General features: G+C 40.1%; 1 protein-coding gene across 1 annotated transcript; it reads right to left on the bottom strand.

The window, feature by feature from the left end:
• Positions 1-635: 635 nt before the first annotated feature.
• Positions 636-18612, bottom strand: NLRP14 (NLR family pyrin domain containing 14). Its single transcript, XM_029209374.1, is given in 8 exon segments — positions 636-810; positions 3144-3314; positions 4828-4998; positions 5421-5595; positions 8569-9141; positions 17219-17274; positions 17276-17288; positions 18321-18612. Coding segments are annotated over 8 exon segments (1626 nt in total).
• Between the last annotated feature and the right edge of the window lie 876 nt (positions 18613-19488).

Genomic DNA, 19488 nt, shown 5'->3' with positions numbered 1-19488 from the left:
ATACATATATAAATTGACAATGGAAACATAGAAAAGCAGCACTTTCTTGGAAGAGCCAGGAAGACGTATCATAGTGTCTAGGCTTCCCACATGTAGAGCAAAATTCTTGACCCAGAGGTCAATAATTCATGCTGTATAAGTAAAAATGTACTAGCCAATATCAATCAGTTCAAGATTTAAAAAGAAAATAAAAATCTAAACAATACATCATTGAACATAAAAAGTACTCAGAACATAGGACGAGATTTTATTAGATTGCAAGCTCCTTGAGACCACAGACAGCATGTTTCCAGATAGAAAATGATTAGTAAAACCTTTGATTTAATAAGAAAAATTAATTCAAGGACAGATGGAATATCTAAGGATGACAGAACACGGAAGACCTAAATTAAGTGCTATTTACTTAATACATACCCTGTCCAAAGTACTAAGGGGGACACAAGGAAATGTGAAATATGGCTTCTATACTAATAACATGTAATATACTGATCCGTATATACGAAATTCAGATTCTCATTTCTGAGAATAACTTACCTTCTAGCCCCATTTATTTTTCATCGTCTCTCCATATACTAAATTTCTTCTAGCTGTATAAGCCACCAAATAGGTACCATTTTCCTAATGGAAAACTGAACTCACCCAAGCCTCTGAATATTGCAGTTTGGATGTCTCAAAGCCTCAAACAGAATTCCTACTCCATCATCCTGCAGGTCATTGTTCCCAAGGTCCAGGCTCTTCAGGTTTGGGTTGTTCAAAATAGCAGAAGACAGATCCAGACAACATGCATTGATGAGAACACAGCCCATCAATCTGTGAGAAACAAAAAAGAGAGGTGAGATCTTCAGCTGTGAGGTTTTATTAGTTTATTCCTAGGAGAGATGCCCAGGTATTTGAGCCTTTTCTCTGAGCCTTTTCTATCTATAACCTAGGGTGCACATAGGAAGGTCTAACACTACTAGTAAAAACAGATGAGATTTCTTAATGAGCAGGAAAAAAGCCAGCAGGTAAAACTGCCTTCTCTCACAAATAGGTTGTTTTCTAGTAAGCTTCCCAGATCAAGAGTATAAACACTTATTTCTACCAATGCCAGAAAAAAATGGATATAACTTTCCCGAGGAGCTCACAGATCTCTATGCCTTCAGTTGTTAATATATTTTTGAAATAAAAATTCTGTCCAGTAATCTAAAAGTCATATTTCTGAAGAAGAAAGAAGCTACATACAAAAAGGTATTTCCTTCAAGTCCTTTGTAGGGCATTCAAGAGCATTCACAATCTGGCCTTGTGTTATCTTTCCATACTTTGTTCCCACCCTATTTTCCAACCATACCCATCCATTTTCCCCCCAAATATATCACATCTATCTGCATTCCCCCCTTCTTCTCTCTTCTTTCCTTCTGCTTAGAATATCTGCACATAACAAAATCCTCTCTATCTTTCAAGACTAAAGTAACTCAGTGTCTTCTGTCCCATTCCTTGCTCCTTGGGACTTCTGCCATATCCTTTTAACAACATATGGAATCTATATATAGTTGGCTTTATATTTATTTCCCTGCCATCTGCACTTTGTGAGTTACCTGAGGACAAGAGCATAACCTCAGAGATAACCTTTAGCCCCCTCAGCATCTAGCTCATATTTTTTGTAAATATTGCTTGAGAGAAGTGGCATCCTGAGAGGCTGTGACAGTAGCTAAGGAAGTACAGATTGGTCTGTGTGTTTACAGCAATGCTAAGGAGGAAAAGCAGGCTAAGCAAACATCTTGTGTGCATAGGTCACTTAGAAATTATATCTCTGTAGCTGAAATGAAGGCACTGGATTTATTTTTTTAATCTACTTTTTTAAATACACAGCGTGATATTTTATTTATTTATTTATTCGGCTGCTCCGGGTCTCAGCTGCGGCATGCGGAATCTTCCATCTTTATTGCAGCATGCAGGATCTTTAGTTGCAGCATGTGGGATCTTTAGCTGTGGCAAGCAAACTCTTAGTTGCAGCATGCATGTGGGATCTAGTTCCCTGGCCAGGGGTTGAACCCGGGCCCCCTGCACTGGGAGCGTGGAGCCCTAGCCACTGGACTACCAGGGAAGTCCCAAGGCACTGGATTTAATGATAAACACCATGAAGTAAAATGTTTTCTAGTTGAATAATAATCAAGGAAAGCAGAGAATCACATTGTAACCCATATCATATACATTTTCCCAGAGGAAGTACAGGTGCTTACTGGATCCAAGAGTTCAATCACCTTAGTGTTTACAGATGTGACAATCAACTATTAAACTCATTTGGAAATTTGGTTATCATGAGTCAGTCCAGTCAGGCCAAACACTTCTGGGTATACCATTGATCATCAGTTTATCATTCTAGAAAAACAGTTTTGGGCTTAGACCCTTAATGACTCACCCACGCTACTAGTCCCATGGGAGGCCCTAGTGGGAAAGTGAGATTTCTAAGCGACACTTCTATCTTGCTTCACTCGAGCCACAATATTTACCTAATGAAATATTAAACATCATGTAGCCATTAAAATAATCAGATAATTGTATGTAAGTATTTAAATGTGTTTCTGAAATACTATCATGTGAAAAGGAAACCTCAAAGTCATGTCTACACAGTAATCACAATTACCTATACACATATCATGCACATGTATGTCTACCCACTCCCAGAGCAAGGGAGAACATAATAGGAATAAAAATGGTTGCTGTTTAAGAATGACTGGATGGTTGGATATTTTAAAAAATTTCATTCCCAGTTTCTTTCAAAGTTGACCTAATTATAAACCTGAGTTTGAGAAAGAAAAACTAGTAGAGCACAGTTTCGGCTTCATGGATTTAAGGTAGAAGACACACAGTAGACTCCCTGGAGCACAACCAAGGAAAAAATGAAATGGCTACCATTCTGCCTGATGTCTCTGGTCCTCCCTACCTGAGGGAATGAGGGAAGTTGACTGTAATTACTGTAGTAATTGTTTTAGAAAAATCTGACGAATAGATTTCCCCAGCTTGTCTCAGGCAGAATGAGAGAGAGGGAATCAGCTGTGTATTCTTTTCTCTGACAAATACTCTGCTCCCAGCCTTTCTTTCCGCATCTCCCCTGCCCTCACGGTACCTAAAGCTACACAAAAGTAAGGTCACAGAAAACCTACTCCAGGTCTTGGAGACTGCAGCTTGGATGCCGAAAGACATCACACAGAAGCTTTACTCCATCATTCTGTAGGCAGTTTGACCCCAGATCCAGATGCGTCAGGCTCTTGTTGCATAGGAGGGAGGTTGAGAGAGATTCACTGCTGGGTGAAGTGAAATGGCAATGCCTCAGCCTGTGGGAAGGACAGTGTAAGGAGAGATGGAATCACTGCTCTACTGCCTAGAGATTTATATCTTTGAAGAGATTTCATGTTACAATCCCATATTTACTTGACAGCACGCCATGTCAAATGAAATGCCCTCTTCCCCCATTGCCTCTTTGGCTGGCTCACTTGGGATCCTTAGGTTTGCGCCAAACTGGGCTACAAACTGGATTCTTGTTCTTCAGAATTTGTCTTACTATAAATAATATGTTAACTTCCTTACACTGTATATAAATATAGTATCCTACTGCAGAAGTAGCTCTATGGAGCACAGGAGCAGGCAAATGGAGTAGAATGACAGTAATCATAATTAACTAAGGACTTTTCATACATAATAAAAGTGGCATTTCCAATCAGAAGGGAAAAGATACATTATGCCATAAATGATTTGGGGACAACAGATCTAATATACAGGGGAAAGTAAGTTTAAGCCTTATAACAAAATAAATTTGGAATAATTTAAAATTTAAATGTTAAAAATTACATCATAAAGAATATGCAAAGGATGACATAAGTGGGTTTTCTTTTTAAAAAAGGTATTTCCAATTATGAAAAAACTCCTAGAAGTCATGAGGAGTCACAATTTGACTACACAAAAGTTGTAAACATCTATATCCTAAAATGACCATAAAAAAAGTTAGAAATATAGCAACATGCTAGGTAAGTTATTTACGATTTATAAAAAATAATAGTAACAACGTATATGTGATATTAATACCATAACGTATATAATAGAAAACATCCAGGAGAAAACTGAGCCTTATGAAGAGGCAACTCCTTGAATACTAGAGGCCAAAAACATTCGAAAAGATATTCAACATCAAATCATTTTTAGAGTTATTTTCAACTATCTAATTAATATTGATAAAGAAGCTTATAGATACAAAGTGAAGATATTAGAAATGTAAGCCCCTAAACCGCTGAGGGAATGTACACAATCTATCTGGAGGCAGTTTAACCATATCTGACAAAATAAAAAATTCTGACTCGTCAATTCCATGTCTAGGAAGTTACGTAACAGCAACGAACAGTATAATCACACCATGATCCAGCCATGCCACGTGACGCGTTCAATGGTTTTTGTTTAATCATATTGATATATATTTACCTGTTTGGAGCCCAGAATATAGAGTTGGATGGGTGGACTTTAGTCCTAAATCCATCATTTTCTTGTAAGCATTATGAAAGCTGCATAACCTTTCTAAGCCTCACATTCCTTACCTGTTCAGTGAGGCACTTAGAACTCAGGTGGCCAGTCTGGCACCAATAGGTACTTCTGTTCAGGTTAAACAAATTTTGCGCAGGGCCCAGCACAAAGTCAGGGCAAAATAAATGGCGATTATTAATATCATCATCCTGATCATTATCATTAAAGATTCTGGGGAAAAAGCAAGGGACATAATAGGTCCATAATATTTTCCCAGTTTAAATATATTTCAAAATGGGTATTATATTGGAAGGATGACAACTAGCAGACACTCACACAAGGCTCTGTAGAGTGCACTCTGGCTGTTTCAAGGCATCACTCATAAGCTTTACTCCGCTATCTCCCAAGACACTGTCCACCAAGCATAAACGTGTCAGCCTTTTATTGCTGATGAGAGCCAAAGAGAGATCCTCACAACCAGCTACCGTGAGCCCACAGCTTTCTAAGCTGAAGGAGAAAGACAGATGGGGAGGGATCAGTCAATTCCCAAAGTGCATCCTTCTCTTCTCCTTCACAGGGAAGTTAGCTGGTACTCACAACCCCTACATCTCTACTATAGAAGCAACCTCATCAAACCTACTTAAATCATGAATTCCATTGCAGCTATGGACAGGGTATGATGAAACAAAACATAGGAGGAGAGAGGATAAGCCTCGAAAACAATGAAAATAAGATGTCAGTCATAAAGAGATGTCTACAAGTCAAGTGAAAGAGGAAGGGAGGTAGAAAAAGAAAAGGAGGAGGTCTTGTAGGATTGATGAATGAGCCAATTAATGTCAGGACCCAAGCAGTTTCCCCATTCAGGTCATAATTAAGCTACGCAAGACTGAACAAAATGAATCTATAGAAAATAGTACAGAAAGACTCACGATAATCTCTCTAGGTTACACTTTGGGTGCATTAAGGCCTCACACAACATCTTCACTCTGTCATCCAAGAGATTATTAGTTGATGGATTCAGAGATAACAAGCTTTGGCTTCTGATGAGAACCTTAGAGATATTTCGGCAACAAACCGTAGTTAGGTCGCAGGATTGATTCCAAGCTGGAAAACAATACAGAAAAAAAGAAATGACCACTCCTCAGAGAATAATGATAACCCCCACTCACCCAGCCAGAGGGTGTGGTTTCCCAGTCTTTGGGATTTGTTCTGAAAATCCAGCTTCCCTACACAGAATGAGAATGATTTAACTAAAGCACAGGGCTCTGACAGAGAGTTAGGGAGGGGAGGGGAGGAAGCTTGTCTCTTCCATCCCCACCTCCCCAGTTCCCCGACGAAATATGTATGCAAGCATTTAAAAATATCTTCAAATTATAATCTTTTTTAATCTGGGAGAAATTTCCTTTAACTACAACTTGGAAGAAGGTGGACTGGAGGATGGCTGTACCCTTGCATTCTTTGACTTCTGAAACAGAATAGAGGTGGGCAGGAAATCAGACGTAAAAGCTGTGACAACCACAAAACTGTCTGCCAAGAGCTCATTTCTTCATGGGAGCCAACCTATGTTTTCTGAGGAACCCTGTCCTTAACAGTGAAAACAAGAAGTAAATCAGAAATAAAATAAAATGGTTTCTAAAAATAAAGTAAAAGAGGAAGGGAAACAGAAGAAGAAAATAAGAAGTACATGTAGAGCCCCTATTTTCAGAGACTCATATTTAGAGACGACTTGGGCTTTGACCATGGCTGGGACTAATATCAGCTATTTGTAAGAAGAGTCAGGCAGCAGCATTCCTGGAACTTGGAATTGTTCCATTTACTCCCATTAATCAAGGACTTATCAACTTGAGTCCCTCGAGAATTGGTTCTCTACATCAAAATCAGCGTATAGAGAGGTAGGAACAGGAGAAACTCCCTCCTCAGTCCAGAATTAGACCTCAGTGGATGACCTAGAACATGGCTCAAGGCTGAAAACCTCACCTTGCTTTGAAAAGTTGTTATGGACTGAATTGTTCCCCAAATTTGTATGTTGAGGCCCTACCCCTAGCCCAATGTGACAGTATTTAGAGACAGGGCCTCTAAGGAGGTAGTTGAGGTTAATGAGGTTTTAAGAGTGGACCCCTAATCCAATAGGACTGATGTCCTCATAAGGGGAGGAAGAGACACCAGGAGTGAGCACACGCACAAAAAGGCCATGTGAGGACACAATGAGAAGGTAGCCATCTACAAGCCAGGGAGAGAGGCCTCACCAGAAACCAACCCTGCCAGCACCCTGATCTTGACCTTCCAGCTTCCAGAACTGTGAGAAATAAATTTATATTGTTTAAGTCTGTGCTATTCTGGGTATTCTGTTATGGGAGCCTGAGCAGATTAATACAAAAGGGTTTGTATCAGCAGCCAGGTAGGCAACTAGGGAAACAAGGGAAATCTTATAAACTATGTTTGGATAGAGCTCTTCTAGACAGAAAAGAGACTCCAATATTATGGGACCTGTGGATAAAATATTAAAGCTTAACAGAAAGAAAACATTACACTAAGGGACAGAAAATAAGCACATGTATAAAACCCAGAAAACTAGGAAACAGAAGAAAGTGCTTAGAAAGGCTTCCTTTACATTTTAAATGTATAGGAAGACTCTGTGAAACAAGAATACCACATCAGAAGTGGAGATCAGGGGAATTCCCTAGAGGTCAACTGGTTAGGACTCCACGCTTCCACCGCAAGGGGCACAGGTTCAATCCCTGGTTGGGGAACTAAGATCCCGCATGCCTCAAAAAAAAAAAAAAAAAAGTCAAAACAAAACAAAACAAATGGCTATGGGACTTCTCCCTGATTTTACTAAAGTGAGAAATAAAAATGCACACGTTTTCTTAGATCACATAAGGCTTTGCATTTCTTTAACAATAAGTCTAAACTAAAGAATTTCCTAAATCTCTTACAGTTCCCTTATAGGTCAAATAATCATTACTTATGTTAATATTTATTGTTTGTTTTTTTAAAAACATCTTTAATGGAGTATAATTGCTTTACAATGGTGTGTTAGTTTCTGCTTTATAATTATGTTAATATTTAAAAGAATATAAATATAAATCTGGGTGTATAATTTAAATGAGTTAAATAACATCTTTATAAATTAGGATCTTATAAATCTTGGAATGAGACAATATTACAAACACTATACTATCTGGGTCAAGCTTGAGATATAATACTGTTTTGCTAAATTCTTAGTTACTAACAGTGGCTATACTCTCCTTAATGTTAACTTGAATATATTTTCTAAACTTACTAATTGGTTTTGGAAACTTGGAATAATGTAATATTTTAAAAATTAGTAATTTGGGGCTTCCCTGGTGGCACAGTGGTTGAGAGTCCACCTGCCGATGCAGGGGACACGGGTTCATGCCCCGGTCCAGGAAGATCCCACATGCCGCAGAGCGGCTGGGCCCGTGAGCCATGGCCACTGAGCCTGAGCATCCGGAGCCTGTGCTCCACAACGGGAGAGGCCACAACAGTGAGAGGCCCACGCATCGCAAAAAAAAAAAAAAAAAAAATTAGTAATTTGTGTTTATCTAAAGACATCTAAAGAAATTAAACTTCAAAGAGAGAAAATAAATTACATTCTTACAACAATCTGTTACCATTTTTTCTTCATACTATTCAAATTAAAATAGCAAAACCAATGTATTGTCTTATATCCCATGTTATTTATGTTTAAAAAGTTAGGGCTTAAACATTTAAACCAGGGGTCCCCAACCCCTGGGCCATGGACTGGTACTGGTCCGTGGCCTGTTAGGAACTGGGATGCAGAGCAGGAGGTGAGCGGCAGGTGGGCAAGCGAGCGAAGCTTCATCTGTATTTACAGCCGCTCCCCATTGCTCGCATTACCGCCTGAGCTCCGCCTCCTGTCAGATCGGCTGCGGCATTAGATTCTCATGGGAGCGCGAACCCTACTGTGAACTGCACATGCGAGGGATCTGGGTTTCAAGCTCCTTATGAGAATCTAATGTTTGATGATCTGAGGTGTGGCAACCCTGAGGTAGGGCAACCCGTACCAGCAGAAATTTACCTATGTCTTTTTACAAGCTGTGAGTTTTGTCGTCACCAATAAGGACGACTCAGGGAGCTTCACTTTTCTCAGCAAACTACTCATGAGGAAGGACACGGGGTGTACCTGGGTCCAGTCTGTACACAGCACACACTCAGGTTCCTCAAAGGCAAAGTTCAGTTCATCAAAACTATCAGTAATAAAAAGGAGACTACTCGGCTGGGACAGAATCCTTTCAATGGGGCCTTCTGTGCGGGGCCAGTCCTTTGATATCATTTTAGCAAAGCTTCTCTCTCTCAACTGGTTCATTTCTCTTGCATTGAGATAAAAAACATAGGTAAATTTCTGCTGGTAGGGGCTGCCCTGTGCCCAGTCTAACATCACCATTCTCACCAAGGTTGTCTTCCCAACTCCAGCAGCCCCCTGAAGGATCACGGTCTGTGGCTGCTCACCCGTTCTGACATCCTCATCAAACAAACGTTCCAACAGTTCTCGGCCTTCCTGAGCAATTTCATGACAGAAGGTTTCAGATTCTCCAAGCAAATAGTTCTTATCTAACATGATGCAAAATTTTTCCCTTATTTGAACTCTGTATTCTGCTCCATCACCTAAATCAGTTAGAAGGGAGCCAGAAGATACACATGATCAGAATTAATTCTATGATTTTCAATCTTAAGAATATTGCACTTAGAGTAGGACCAAGAAGTGATACATGCTGAAATCAAAGTACAGCTGGTTTAAATGACAAAAGAATGTAAATAAAACAAAAATATTCTTGTAGGTTTAAAACCCACATTATAAACTGAAAAAACAGAACCCACAATGCAGAAATTAATGATGGAAAATAAAAATTAGATTCGTTCCAGAAATACTTTTTTTCTTCCCTGTACTTCTATTCTACAGAGAAAAAAGAGGATGTATGTGGAGAACAGAGCCATCATCCAGATAAAAGGAGAACACAGGCAACAATTAACAATAATACCCAGATAGGAACTGAACACAGATCTGAATCTACAGATCAAAATCATCCACTTTATACAGATAAACCATTAGTGGACATGAACAGTTGCAGACATTCTCCCCAAGGAGCAAGACGGCTAAGCCCCACATCGAGCTTCCCACCCTTGGGGTCCTGCACTGGGAAGATGAGCCCACAGAACGTTTGGCTTCGAAGGCAGCAGGGCTTACTTTCAGGAGAGCCAGAGGGCTGTAGGAAACATGGCTCTGCTCTTAAAGGGCACATACAAAATCTCACATGTTGAGACCCAGAGTAAAAGCAGTAATTTGAAAGGAGCTCGGGTAAGACTTAGTACCTGATCTTGGAAAGCCTCCCAGAGAGGCAGGAGGCAACTGGGACTCACCCATGGGACACAGACACTGATGGCAGCTGTTTGGGGAGTTCCTTCTACCACGAGGACACTGGTGCTGCCAAGAGCCATTTTGGAGTCCTTCCCCTAGCTCATTAGCACCAGGACCCAGCCCTGCCCACCAGCTGGTTGGCACCAGTCCTGGGGCACCCCAGATCAAGCAGCAACCACATAGGGACACAGCTTCACCCACCAGCAAGCTGGTAGAAGCCGTAGGCCCCCCTGAGCATCCCAGCTGGCCCAGGACCCATCCCCCAGACCCCCACCAGTGGGAAGACACCAGTCCCTGGACCCTGCCTACCAGCGGGTGGACACACCAGCTCCAAGATATCTTAGGCCCCTCAGCCAGCATCCCTGGTATCCAGCCTCAACCACCAGTGGGCCAGCACTGGCCCCAGAACCTGCCCTCATCTACCAGCTCTAGGACCCCCAGGCCACAGCCAGCCACCCCAAACCTGGCTCTTCCCATTAGTGGGTCAATACTAGCCCTGGAACCCCTCAGAGCTCCACAGCCAGTCACCTCTGGACCTGGCTCCACCCAGGGGTGCCAGGACAGACTGGTCCAGTCCTGGCACCCCTGTACTCCCAAAGCCAGCCACCTTGTGATCCGGCCCCGCTGACCAACAGGTCAGCCCAGACTGTGCAGCCAGTCACACCATGCCCCAACCCCACCCAATAGCAGGTCATCACCAGCTCTGGGAACCCTGGGCCTGCAGCCGGCCACCCATGGCCCAGCCCCACTCACCAGCGGGACAGCACCAGGACAGGGACCCCCCAGGCCATGCAGCCAGCTGCTCCAGGACCAGCTCCACCAGCAGCCAGCAGCCTCTGCACTAGGCAGGGCCTAGCAAACAGGCCAGGGGCCAGCCATGCCTACCTGTGTGTCCACAGTAGGCATGTGGCCTGTTGTAGCCCTGCCACAACAGAAGGGCCCATGCAGCCCAGATAGGAGTCACCACTAGAGCATATACCTCTGTTGACCAGAGGGAAGTGTGCTACTGGGCCTCAGGTCAGCTCCTAAATAAGGCCACTTCCCCAAGATTAGGACTGACCTACCTAATACGTAGAAACAGACACAGAAACAGCTACAAGAAAAAAGCTAAAAAACACAAACACATGGAGGCTAAGCAATATGCTACTAAACAACTAATGGGTCAATGAAGAAGTCAAAGGGGAAATAAAAAAATACCTAGAGACAAACGAAAATGAAACCACGATGATCTAAAACCTATGGGATGCAGCAAAAGCAGTTCTAAGAGGGAAGTTTCTAGCAATACAGTCTTAACTCAGGAAATAAGAAAAATCACAAATAAACAACCTAACCTTACACCTAAAGCAACTAGAGAAAGAACAAACAAAACCCAAATTTAGTAGAAGGAAAGAAATCATAAAGATCAGAGCAGAAATAAATGAAATAGAAATGAAGAAAACAATAGCAAAGATCAATGAAACTAAAAGCTGGTTCTTTGAAAAGATAAATAGAATTGATAAACTTTTAGCCAGACTCATCAAAAAAAACAGGAAGAGGGCTCAAATCAATAAAATTAGAAATGAAAAAGGAGAAGTTAACAATGGACACTGCAGAAATACAAAGAATAAGAGACTACCACGAGCAACTATATGCCAATAAAATGGGCAATCTGGAAGAAATGGACAAATTCTTAGAAAGGTACAATCTCCCAAGGCTGAACCAGGAATAAATAGAAAATATGAACAGACCAATCGCAAGTACTGAAATTGAAACTGTGATAAAAAACTCCCAACAAACAGAAGTTCAGGACCAGATAGCTTCATAGGAGAATTCTATCAAACATTTAGAAAAGAGTTAACACCTATCCTTCTGAAATTATTCCAAAAAATTGCAGAGGAAGGAATACTCCCAAACTCATTCTATGAGGCCACAATCACCCTCTTACCAAAACCAGACAAAGATATCACAAAAAAAGAGAATTACAGGCCAATATCACTGATGAACACAGACACAAAAATCCTCAACAAAACACTAGCAATCCAAATTCAACAATACATTAAAAGGATCATACACCATGATCAAGTGGGATTTATCCCCAAGGAGAGTTCAGTATCTGGAAATCAATCAATGTGATTCACCACATTAACAAATTAAATAATAAAAATCATACGATCACTTCAATAGATGCCGAAAAAGCTTCTGACAAAATTCACATCCATTTAGGATAAAAACTCTCCAGAAAGTGGAGGTGACCATACTACCCAAGGCAACCTACGGATTCAATGCAATCCCAATCAAAATACCAAGGGCATTTTTCACTGAACCAGAACAATCTAAAATTTGTATGGAAACACAAATGACCCCAAATAGCAAAAACAATCTTGAAAAAGAAAAACAAAGCTGGAGGTATCACAATCCCTGACTTAAGACTATACTACAGTAATCAAAACAGTATGGTACTAACACAGAAACAGACACACAGAACAATGGAACAGAAAAGAGAGCCCAGAAATGAACCCATACTTATATGGTCAATTAATCTACAACAAAGGAAATGTGAATATATAATTGAGAAAAGAGAGCCTATTCAATAAACTGTGTTGGGAAAAGTAGACAGCTGACATGCAAAAGACTACTTTGTCACACCATATACAAAAATAAACTCAAAATGGATTAAAGACTTAAATGCAATGCAAGCAACCTAAGTGTCCATCGACAAAGGAATGGATAAAGAAGGTGTGGTACATATATACAATGGAATATTACTCAGCCATAAAAAAGAATGAAACAATGTCATTTGCAGCAACATGGATGGACCTAGAGATTGCCATACTGAGTGAAGTAAGTCAGACACAGAAAAACAAATATTATATGATATCGCTTATATGTGGAATCTAAAAAAATGGTACAGATGAACTTATTTATAAAACAGAAATAGAGTCACAGATGTAGAAAACAAACTTATGGTTACCAGGGGGGAAAGGGTGGGGGAGGATTAAATTGGAAGATTGGGATTGACATATACACACTACTGTATATAAAATAGAAAACTAATAAGGACCTACTGTAGAGCACAGGGAACTCAACCTATATGGGAAAAGAATCTAAAACAGAGTGGATATATGTATATGTATAACTGAATCACTTTGCTGTACAGTAGAAACACAACATTTTAAATCAACTATACTCCAATAAAAAATTTTTTAAAAAGACTTAAGTGTTAAGACCTAAAACCATAAAACTTCTGGAAGAAAACATAGGCAGTGTGCTCTTTGACACTGGTCTTAGCAATATTATTTTGGATATGCCTCCTCAGACAAGGGAAATGAAAGCACAAGTAAACAAATAGGACTACATCGAACTAAAAAGCTTTTTTTTTAAAAAAGGTTTTGCATTTGAGGGTATTATGCTAAGAGAAATAAGTCACACAGAGAAAGATATAATATCACTTATATGTGGAATCTAAAAAAATGCAACAAACTAATGAATATAACAAAAAAGAAGCAGACTGACAGATATAGAGAACAAACTAATGGTTACCAGTTGGGGGGGAGGGGCACTATAGGGGTATGGGATTAAAAGGTACAAACTATTACATACAAAATAAGCTACAAGGATATATTGTACAACACGGGGAATATAGCCAATATTTTATAATAACAATAAATGGACTTTTAAAAATTATGATTCTTATATTGTACACCTGTGACATATAATATTGTACATCAACTATACTTCAATCAATCAATCAATAAATAAAAAGCTTTTGCACAGTGAAACTATCAACAAAACAAAAAGGCCATCTACTGAATGGGAGAAGATATTTGCAAATACTATATCCATTAATGTGTTAATATCCAAACTATACAAAGAGCTCATACAACACAACATTAAAAAAAAGCCCTGGTGGCACAGTGGTTAAGAATCGGCCTGCCAATTCAGGGGACATGGGCTCGAGCCCTGGTCCGGGAAGATCCCACATGCCGCGGAGCAACTAAGCCCGTGCGCCGCAACTACTGAGCCTGTGCTCTAGAGCCCACGAGCCACAACTACTGAGCCCGAGTGCCACAAGTACTGAAGCCCGCGTGCCTAGAGCCCGTGCTCTGCAACAAGAGAAGCCACCTAATGAGAAGCCCGTGCACTGCGACGAAGAGTAGCCCCTCTCGCCACAACTAGAGTAAAGCCCACGTGCAGCAACAAAGACCTGATGCAGCAGAATAAATAAATTTATTTTAAAAAAAAACCCTGTTGAAAAATGGGCAGAGGACCTGAATAGACATTTTTTCAAAGATGACTTCAGATGGGCAACAGCACATGAAAAGATTCTCAACATCACTAATCATCAGAAAAATACAAATCAAAATCACAACAAGACATCACCCCACATCTGTCACAATGGCTATTGTCAAAAAGACAACAAATAACAGGTGTTGGCGAGGATACGGAGAAAATGGAACCCTCAGGCACTGTTGGTGGGAATGTAAGTTGGTACAGCCAGTATGGAAAACAGTAAGAAGGTTCCTCAAAAAATTGAAAACAGAACTACCATACGATACAGTAATTCTACTCCTGGGTATTTAGCCAAAGAAAATGAAAACACTAATTCAAAAAGATATATGCACCCTTATGTTTACTGTAGCATTATTTACAATAGCCAAGATATGGAAGCAACCTAAGCGCCCTTCAACAGATGAACAGATAAAAAAACTGTGGTATATATACACAATGGAATATTAGCCATAAAAAGGAATGAAATCTTGCCATTTGTGACAACATGGGTGGACCTAGAGGGTGTTATGCTAAGTGAAGTAAGTCAGACAGAGAGAGACAAATACTGTACAAGTTCACTTATATGTGGAATCTAAAAAACAAATGAAAAAACATAATGAAACAGAAACAGAGTCATAGATACAGAGAAAAACAGGTGGTTGCCAGAGGGGTGGGAGATGGGAGGAATTTAGAAATAGGTGAGGGAGAGGTACAAACTAAAAAAGAAAAAGAAAGAAAGAAATGAACATTGAAGCATAGCCTGAAGAATATTTTAAAGAAAAGAAAAGAAATTCCCAAGTGTCCAAGTAGAATGAAAATATAGTTACATCTTTTCCTAGTTCAGTCTGATTCCTTCTTTAGAGCTCAATTTAAATGTCACTATCTCTGGGAAGACTTCTCTGAACTCCAAAGATAGATAGTTCTCTCTTTTGTATATTCTCAGAACACAGTATATTTTCCATTCACAGCACATAGCTCAAGCTGGAATTACTTTAGTTTTTAAAGCATATAATTCTTTTCTTTGTTCTACTAGGGCATTCAGTGCAAACATCTAACAAAGTTCATATCCCACTAAATTATGCTTAGTTCTCCCCCAGGGGAAGGTATGGTATTAGAAGTCAGATACTCTTTCTTTTTATGATATAATATCATACAGTGCTGTACTTTTAAAAAATTGGGATTATAAGGATGATCTTTACTATCTTCATTATACTTTTATCTATCTTCCAAATTTTCCAAAGTAAATTTCTATGGAGGTAGAACCTTGGTTTCCTAAATTTTATACCACAAAAATAAGCTTCCTTATATTGTATCAGAAATTAAGGTCCAAGCAGGAACTTATCTTTAAAATCATTTAATACAATAATAAATTTTTATTTATTAGTGCTTAGAATAAAATAGGTTCTCAACTATTTCTTGAATGAAATAATGTAGCCCATTAGAAAGCAGCATAGCTGAGCTAAGCTGGTCCAGTTTTCTTTGTATTATAATTCATTTATATAACCTAGAATTCAGCCATATAGAATTCAGAACAAAGTAGGGGGACTGGAAATGGTATTGAACTAAGACTGAGAAAACCTGGTCCTAGAAATAACATTTTACGCAGACTAGTTGTCACCATCCTGGAACTCAATTACAGCATCATTTCTTTTTTAAAAAAATTTAATTTAATTAATTTTTTTACACAGCAGGTTCTTATTAGTTATCTATTTTATACACATCAGTGTATACATGTCAATCCCAATAGCCCAATTCATCATACCACCACCACCACCCCCTGCCACTTTCCCCCCTTGGTGTCCATATGTTTGTTCTCTACATCTGTGTCTCTATTTCTGCCTTGCAAACCGGTTCATCTGTGCCATTTTTCTAGATTCCACATATATGTGTTAATATACGATATTTGTTTTTCTCTTTCTGACTTACTTCACTCTGTACGATAGTCTCTAGATCCATCCACGTCTTTACAAATGACCCAATTTTGTTCCTTTTTATGGCTGAGTAATATTCCATTGTATATATGTGCCACATCTTCTTTATCCATTCGTCTGTTGATGGGCATTTAGTTTGCTTCCATGACCTGGCTATTGTTAATAGTGCTGCAATGAACACTGGGGTGCATGTGTCTTTTTGAATTATGGTTTTCTCTGGGTGTATGCCCAGCAGTGGGATTGCTCTGTCATATGGTAATTTTATTTTTAGTTTTTTAAGGAACCTCCATATTGTTCTCCATAGTGGCTGTATCAATTTACATTCCCACCTACAGTGCAAGAGGGTTCCCTTTTCTCCACACCCTCTCCAGCATTTGTTGTTTGTAGATTTTCTGATAATGCCCATTCTAACTGGTATGAGGTAATACCTCACTGTAGTTTTGATTTGCATTAATTTAATCTGATTTGATTTGCTCTAATAATTAATGATGTTGAGCAGCTTTTCACGTGCTTCTTGGCCATCTGTATGTCTTCTTTGGAGAAATGTCTATTTAGGTATTCTGCCCATTTTTTGACTGCGTTGTTTGTTTTTTTAATATTGAGCTGCATGAGCTGCTTATATAAAGATTTTTCTTTTGATGTGGACCATTTTTAAAGTCTTTACTGAATTTGTTACAATATTGCTTCTGTGTTATGTTTTGGTTTTTTTGTCCCCAAGGCATGTGGGATCTTAGCTCCCCGACCAGCGATCAGACCCATACCTGCTGTATTGGAAGGCAAAGTCTTAGGGACTACCAGGGAAGTCCCTACAGCATCATTTCTAATGGAAGAGAGGAGACGCAAAAAGTCAAATACTGCCAGCTCAGGGACTCTTCAGTCTATAATACCTTTGTTCATCAGACTGTCAATTTTTGACTGGCCATTTCCAAATACTGCTCTTTTGAGGCTCTGAATTAACATGGTTCTGTTTCTGACTTTGTCCAGAGAGCCAGTTTTGTCAACTCTTTTTGAACAATAATCACAGAACAGGTAGGATATTGCAAGAAGTTAACAAGGGTTGAACAAAGGTCCCCTGGGAGATAACTTTCCCCCATGATGCTTCAAAAGCACAAACCTCCCAAATCTGACAAAAAGCCCATCTACTTACCCAGCACTGCTTCCTGATCACCTTGTACCTCTCTGGCCCCAGTGTCCTCTGGTGTCAGTCTGGGCTGTCCCTGCAACAGGTTCCAAAAGGATCGTGAGATTTACCAAAAACAAGGAGAATTTGGTGATGGCCAGAACAGGGGCCAGAATTTTCCTCAGTGTCCAATTCTATGATCATCTGGGTTTAAGAAACTAGAGCCAACAAAGCCTCAGACTCCACCAGCTCAGCTGAGGGTGAAGTGATGTGGTGTGAACAACACTGAAGCATGATACCTCTTGCCATGCTTCCCACCCTGTAACTCTAAGGCAAGTAGTCTAGTCTAAGCCTAAGTTTCCTCGACTGTACTGACCTCACAAGGATATGGTGAGGCTCAAAAGAAATAATGGGGTTTCCCTGGTGGCGCAGTGGTTGAGAGTCCGCCTGCCAATGCAGGGGACATAGGTTTGTGCCCTGGTTCGGGAAGATCACACATGCCGCGGAGCGGCTGCTCCTGTGAGCCATGGCCGCTGGGCCTGCGCATCCGGAGCCTGTGCTCTGCAACGGGAGAGGCCACAACAGTGAGAGGCCCGCGTACTTAAAAAAAAAAAAAAAAAAAAAAAAGAAATAATGGATATACATTTTGGAGCTCTAAAGCCTTGTATACTAATAAGGAATTTTAGATGTCTACAGAATTTCACACCTGGGAATGACTAAAACTACTGTTTTGCCTTATGTCCCTTAATAATTTTTTGCCCATTCCTCATATTTCAGCAAAGATTTAAGGTCATATTTGAGTGTCCTCAAAATTTAGGCCAACCTATGACTTTATTTGTAGTTTAGGCAAAGGAGCACTAGATGGGGCAATTCTTTTCACTCAATTCCTTTAATCATTCTAATTGGTACAAGATGGATGAATTACCCCCAATTAAGGAGCCAGGCTGAATAACAGTACTCAGAACCCTCCAGCCTGTTTAGTGTTCCTCAAACGATCCAACGTGCTTGAGCACCATGGAGCCTGTGTCCCACAGAATGGTTTAATCCCCAAGTCCCTCTCATAGAACCAATGGGCTCCAGGAACCACTTCCTTCTTTCCACCCGTAGAACTGTGTCCAGCATCACTCACAGTTGATCTCTGCATTTGCTCTCTCACACAGATCCTTCAGGTTCATCTTGCCAAAGATTTTGAGAGCCACCCCCCAGGCCTGCTCTCCTGGATGGTACTTGTTCATCAAGTTAGCCAAATCCTCCTGCTTGGCCTTCTTCACTTCAGACCAGGGTATCCTGCAGGATCCAGGCTCCGTGGTCTCATTCTTCAGGAGTGACTTGAATCTATTTAATTCCTCTTTGTTTAGCTCCTCCAAATACAGTAGCAGCCCCAAATCAGAAAAGAAGGAGGAAGATGACAAATCTGTCATCTTGTCCAGGGATCAATATTCAAGCTTCAGTGGGGAAAAAATAATCAAAAGAATGTGGAATAAATGGGGCCTATGGAAAAGTAAGTTTAGAAAATGAAATACCTCTAAAAACATATATTAATTCAACAAACCTGTATTGAAGCCTACTGTATCAGGCTCAGTACTGACTTCCTGTCCACTGTAATACATTTTCTATCATAAAAACATTCTTCTAATATAGACCAATCTATGATTCTTCCACCTTCCCAAGAGTTACTCCCAGTCCCACACTTATGAGCTGTAAGAAATAAAGAAAGGCAATTCATCTCTCATTACTCTTCTGCAAAGCAAGGATATCAGAACCAATCTCAGAGGACTGTGGTATGGATTAAATAAGGTAGAGTTCCTATATCAACTGGCTCAGAACAGGCTCCTACTAAGTATTGGCAAATTTCTTCATTCTCTCTCTCCCCCACCAACACCCAACATACATCTCAGCCTATAAAACGTTGTTATTGTACCCCCATCATTACTCTTGAAGCACATGTGTCACCATTGGCATATATCACCATTTACCTCTTGTCATGTCATCTCTGGTCACAAATCCATACTAGTCCCTGAAGATCTGCATTCTCAGCTCACAAGCTACTTTCACATCCACTCCCCAACACCACAATTATTCTGGGTGAGCTCAAAGTTAAAGCCCTTCCCAAACAGCATTCTCGCCCACCTCAACCCCCATGACCTCATTGCACTCTAGCATCTCACTCTGATGCTCTCACTTATACTTTATCGTCAGCAGCTACCCAAACTCTGCAGAGTCCCTTAAATTAATTAAACTCTTAAACTAATACCTTCCAGTTAATAGAGCAGTTTCATGCCTTCACTCCCATGGTG

The sequence above is a fragment of the Monodon monoceros genome, unplaced genomic scaffold (assembly GCF_005190385.1).
Source record: "Monodon monoceros isolate NGI ecotype Baffin Bay Population unplaced genomic scaffold, NGI_Narwhal_1 Super_Scaffold_7, whole genome shotgun sequence".
In the NCBI taxonomy this organism is placed as follows: Eukaryota; Metazoa; Chordata; class Mammalia; order Artiodactyla; family Monodontidae; genus Monodon; species Monodon monoceros.
The sequence above is the reverse complement of the archived record's forward strand: the minus strand, read 5'-3'. Positions and strand labels throughout refer to the sequence as shown.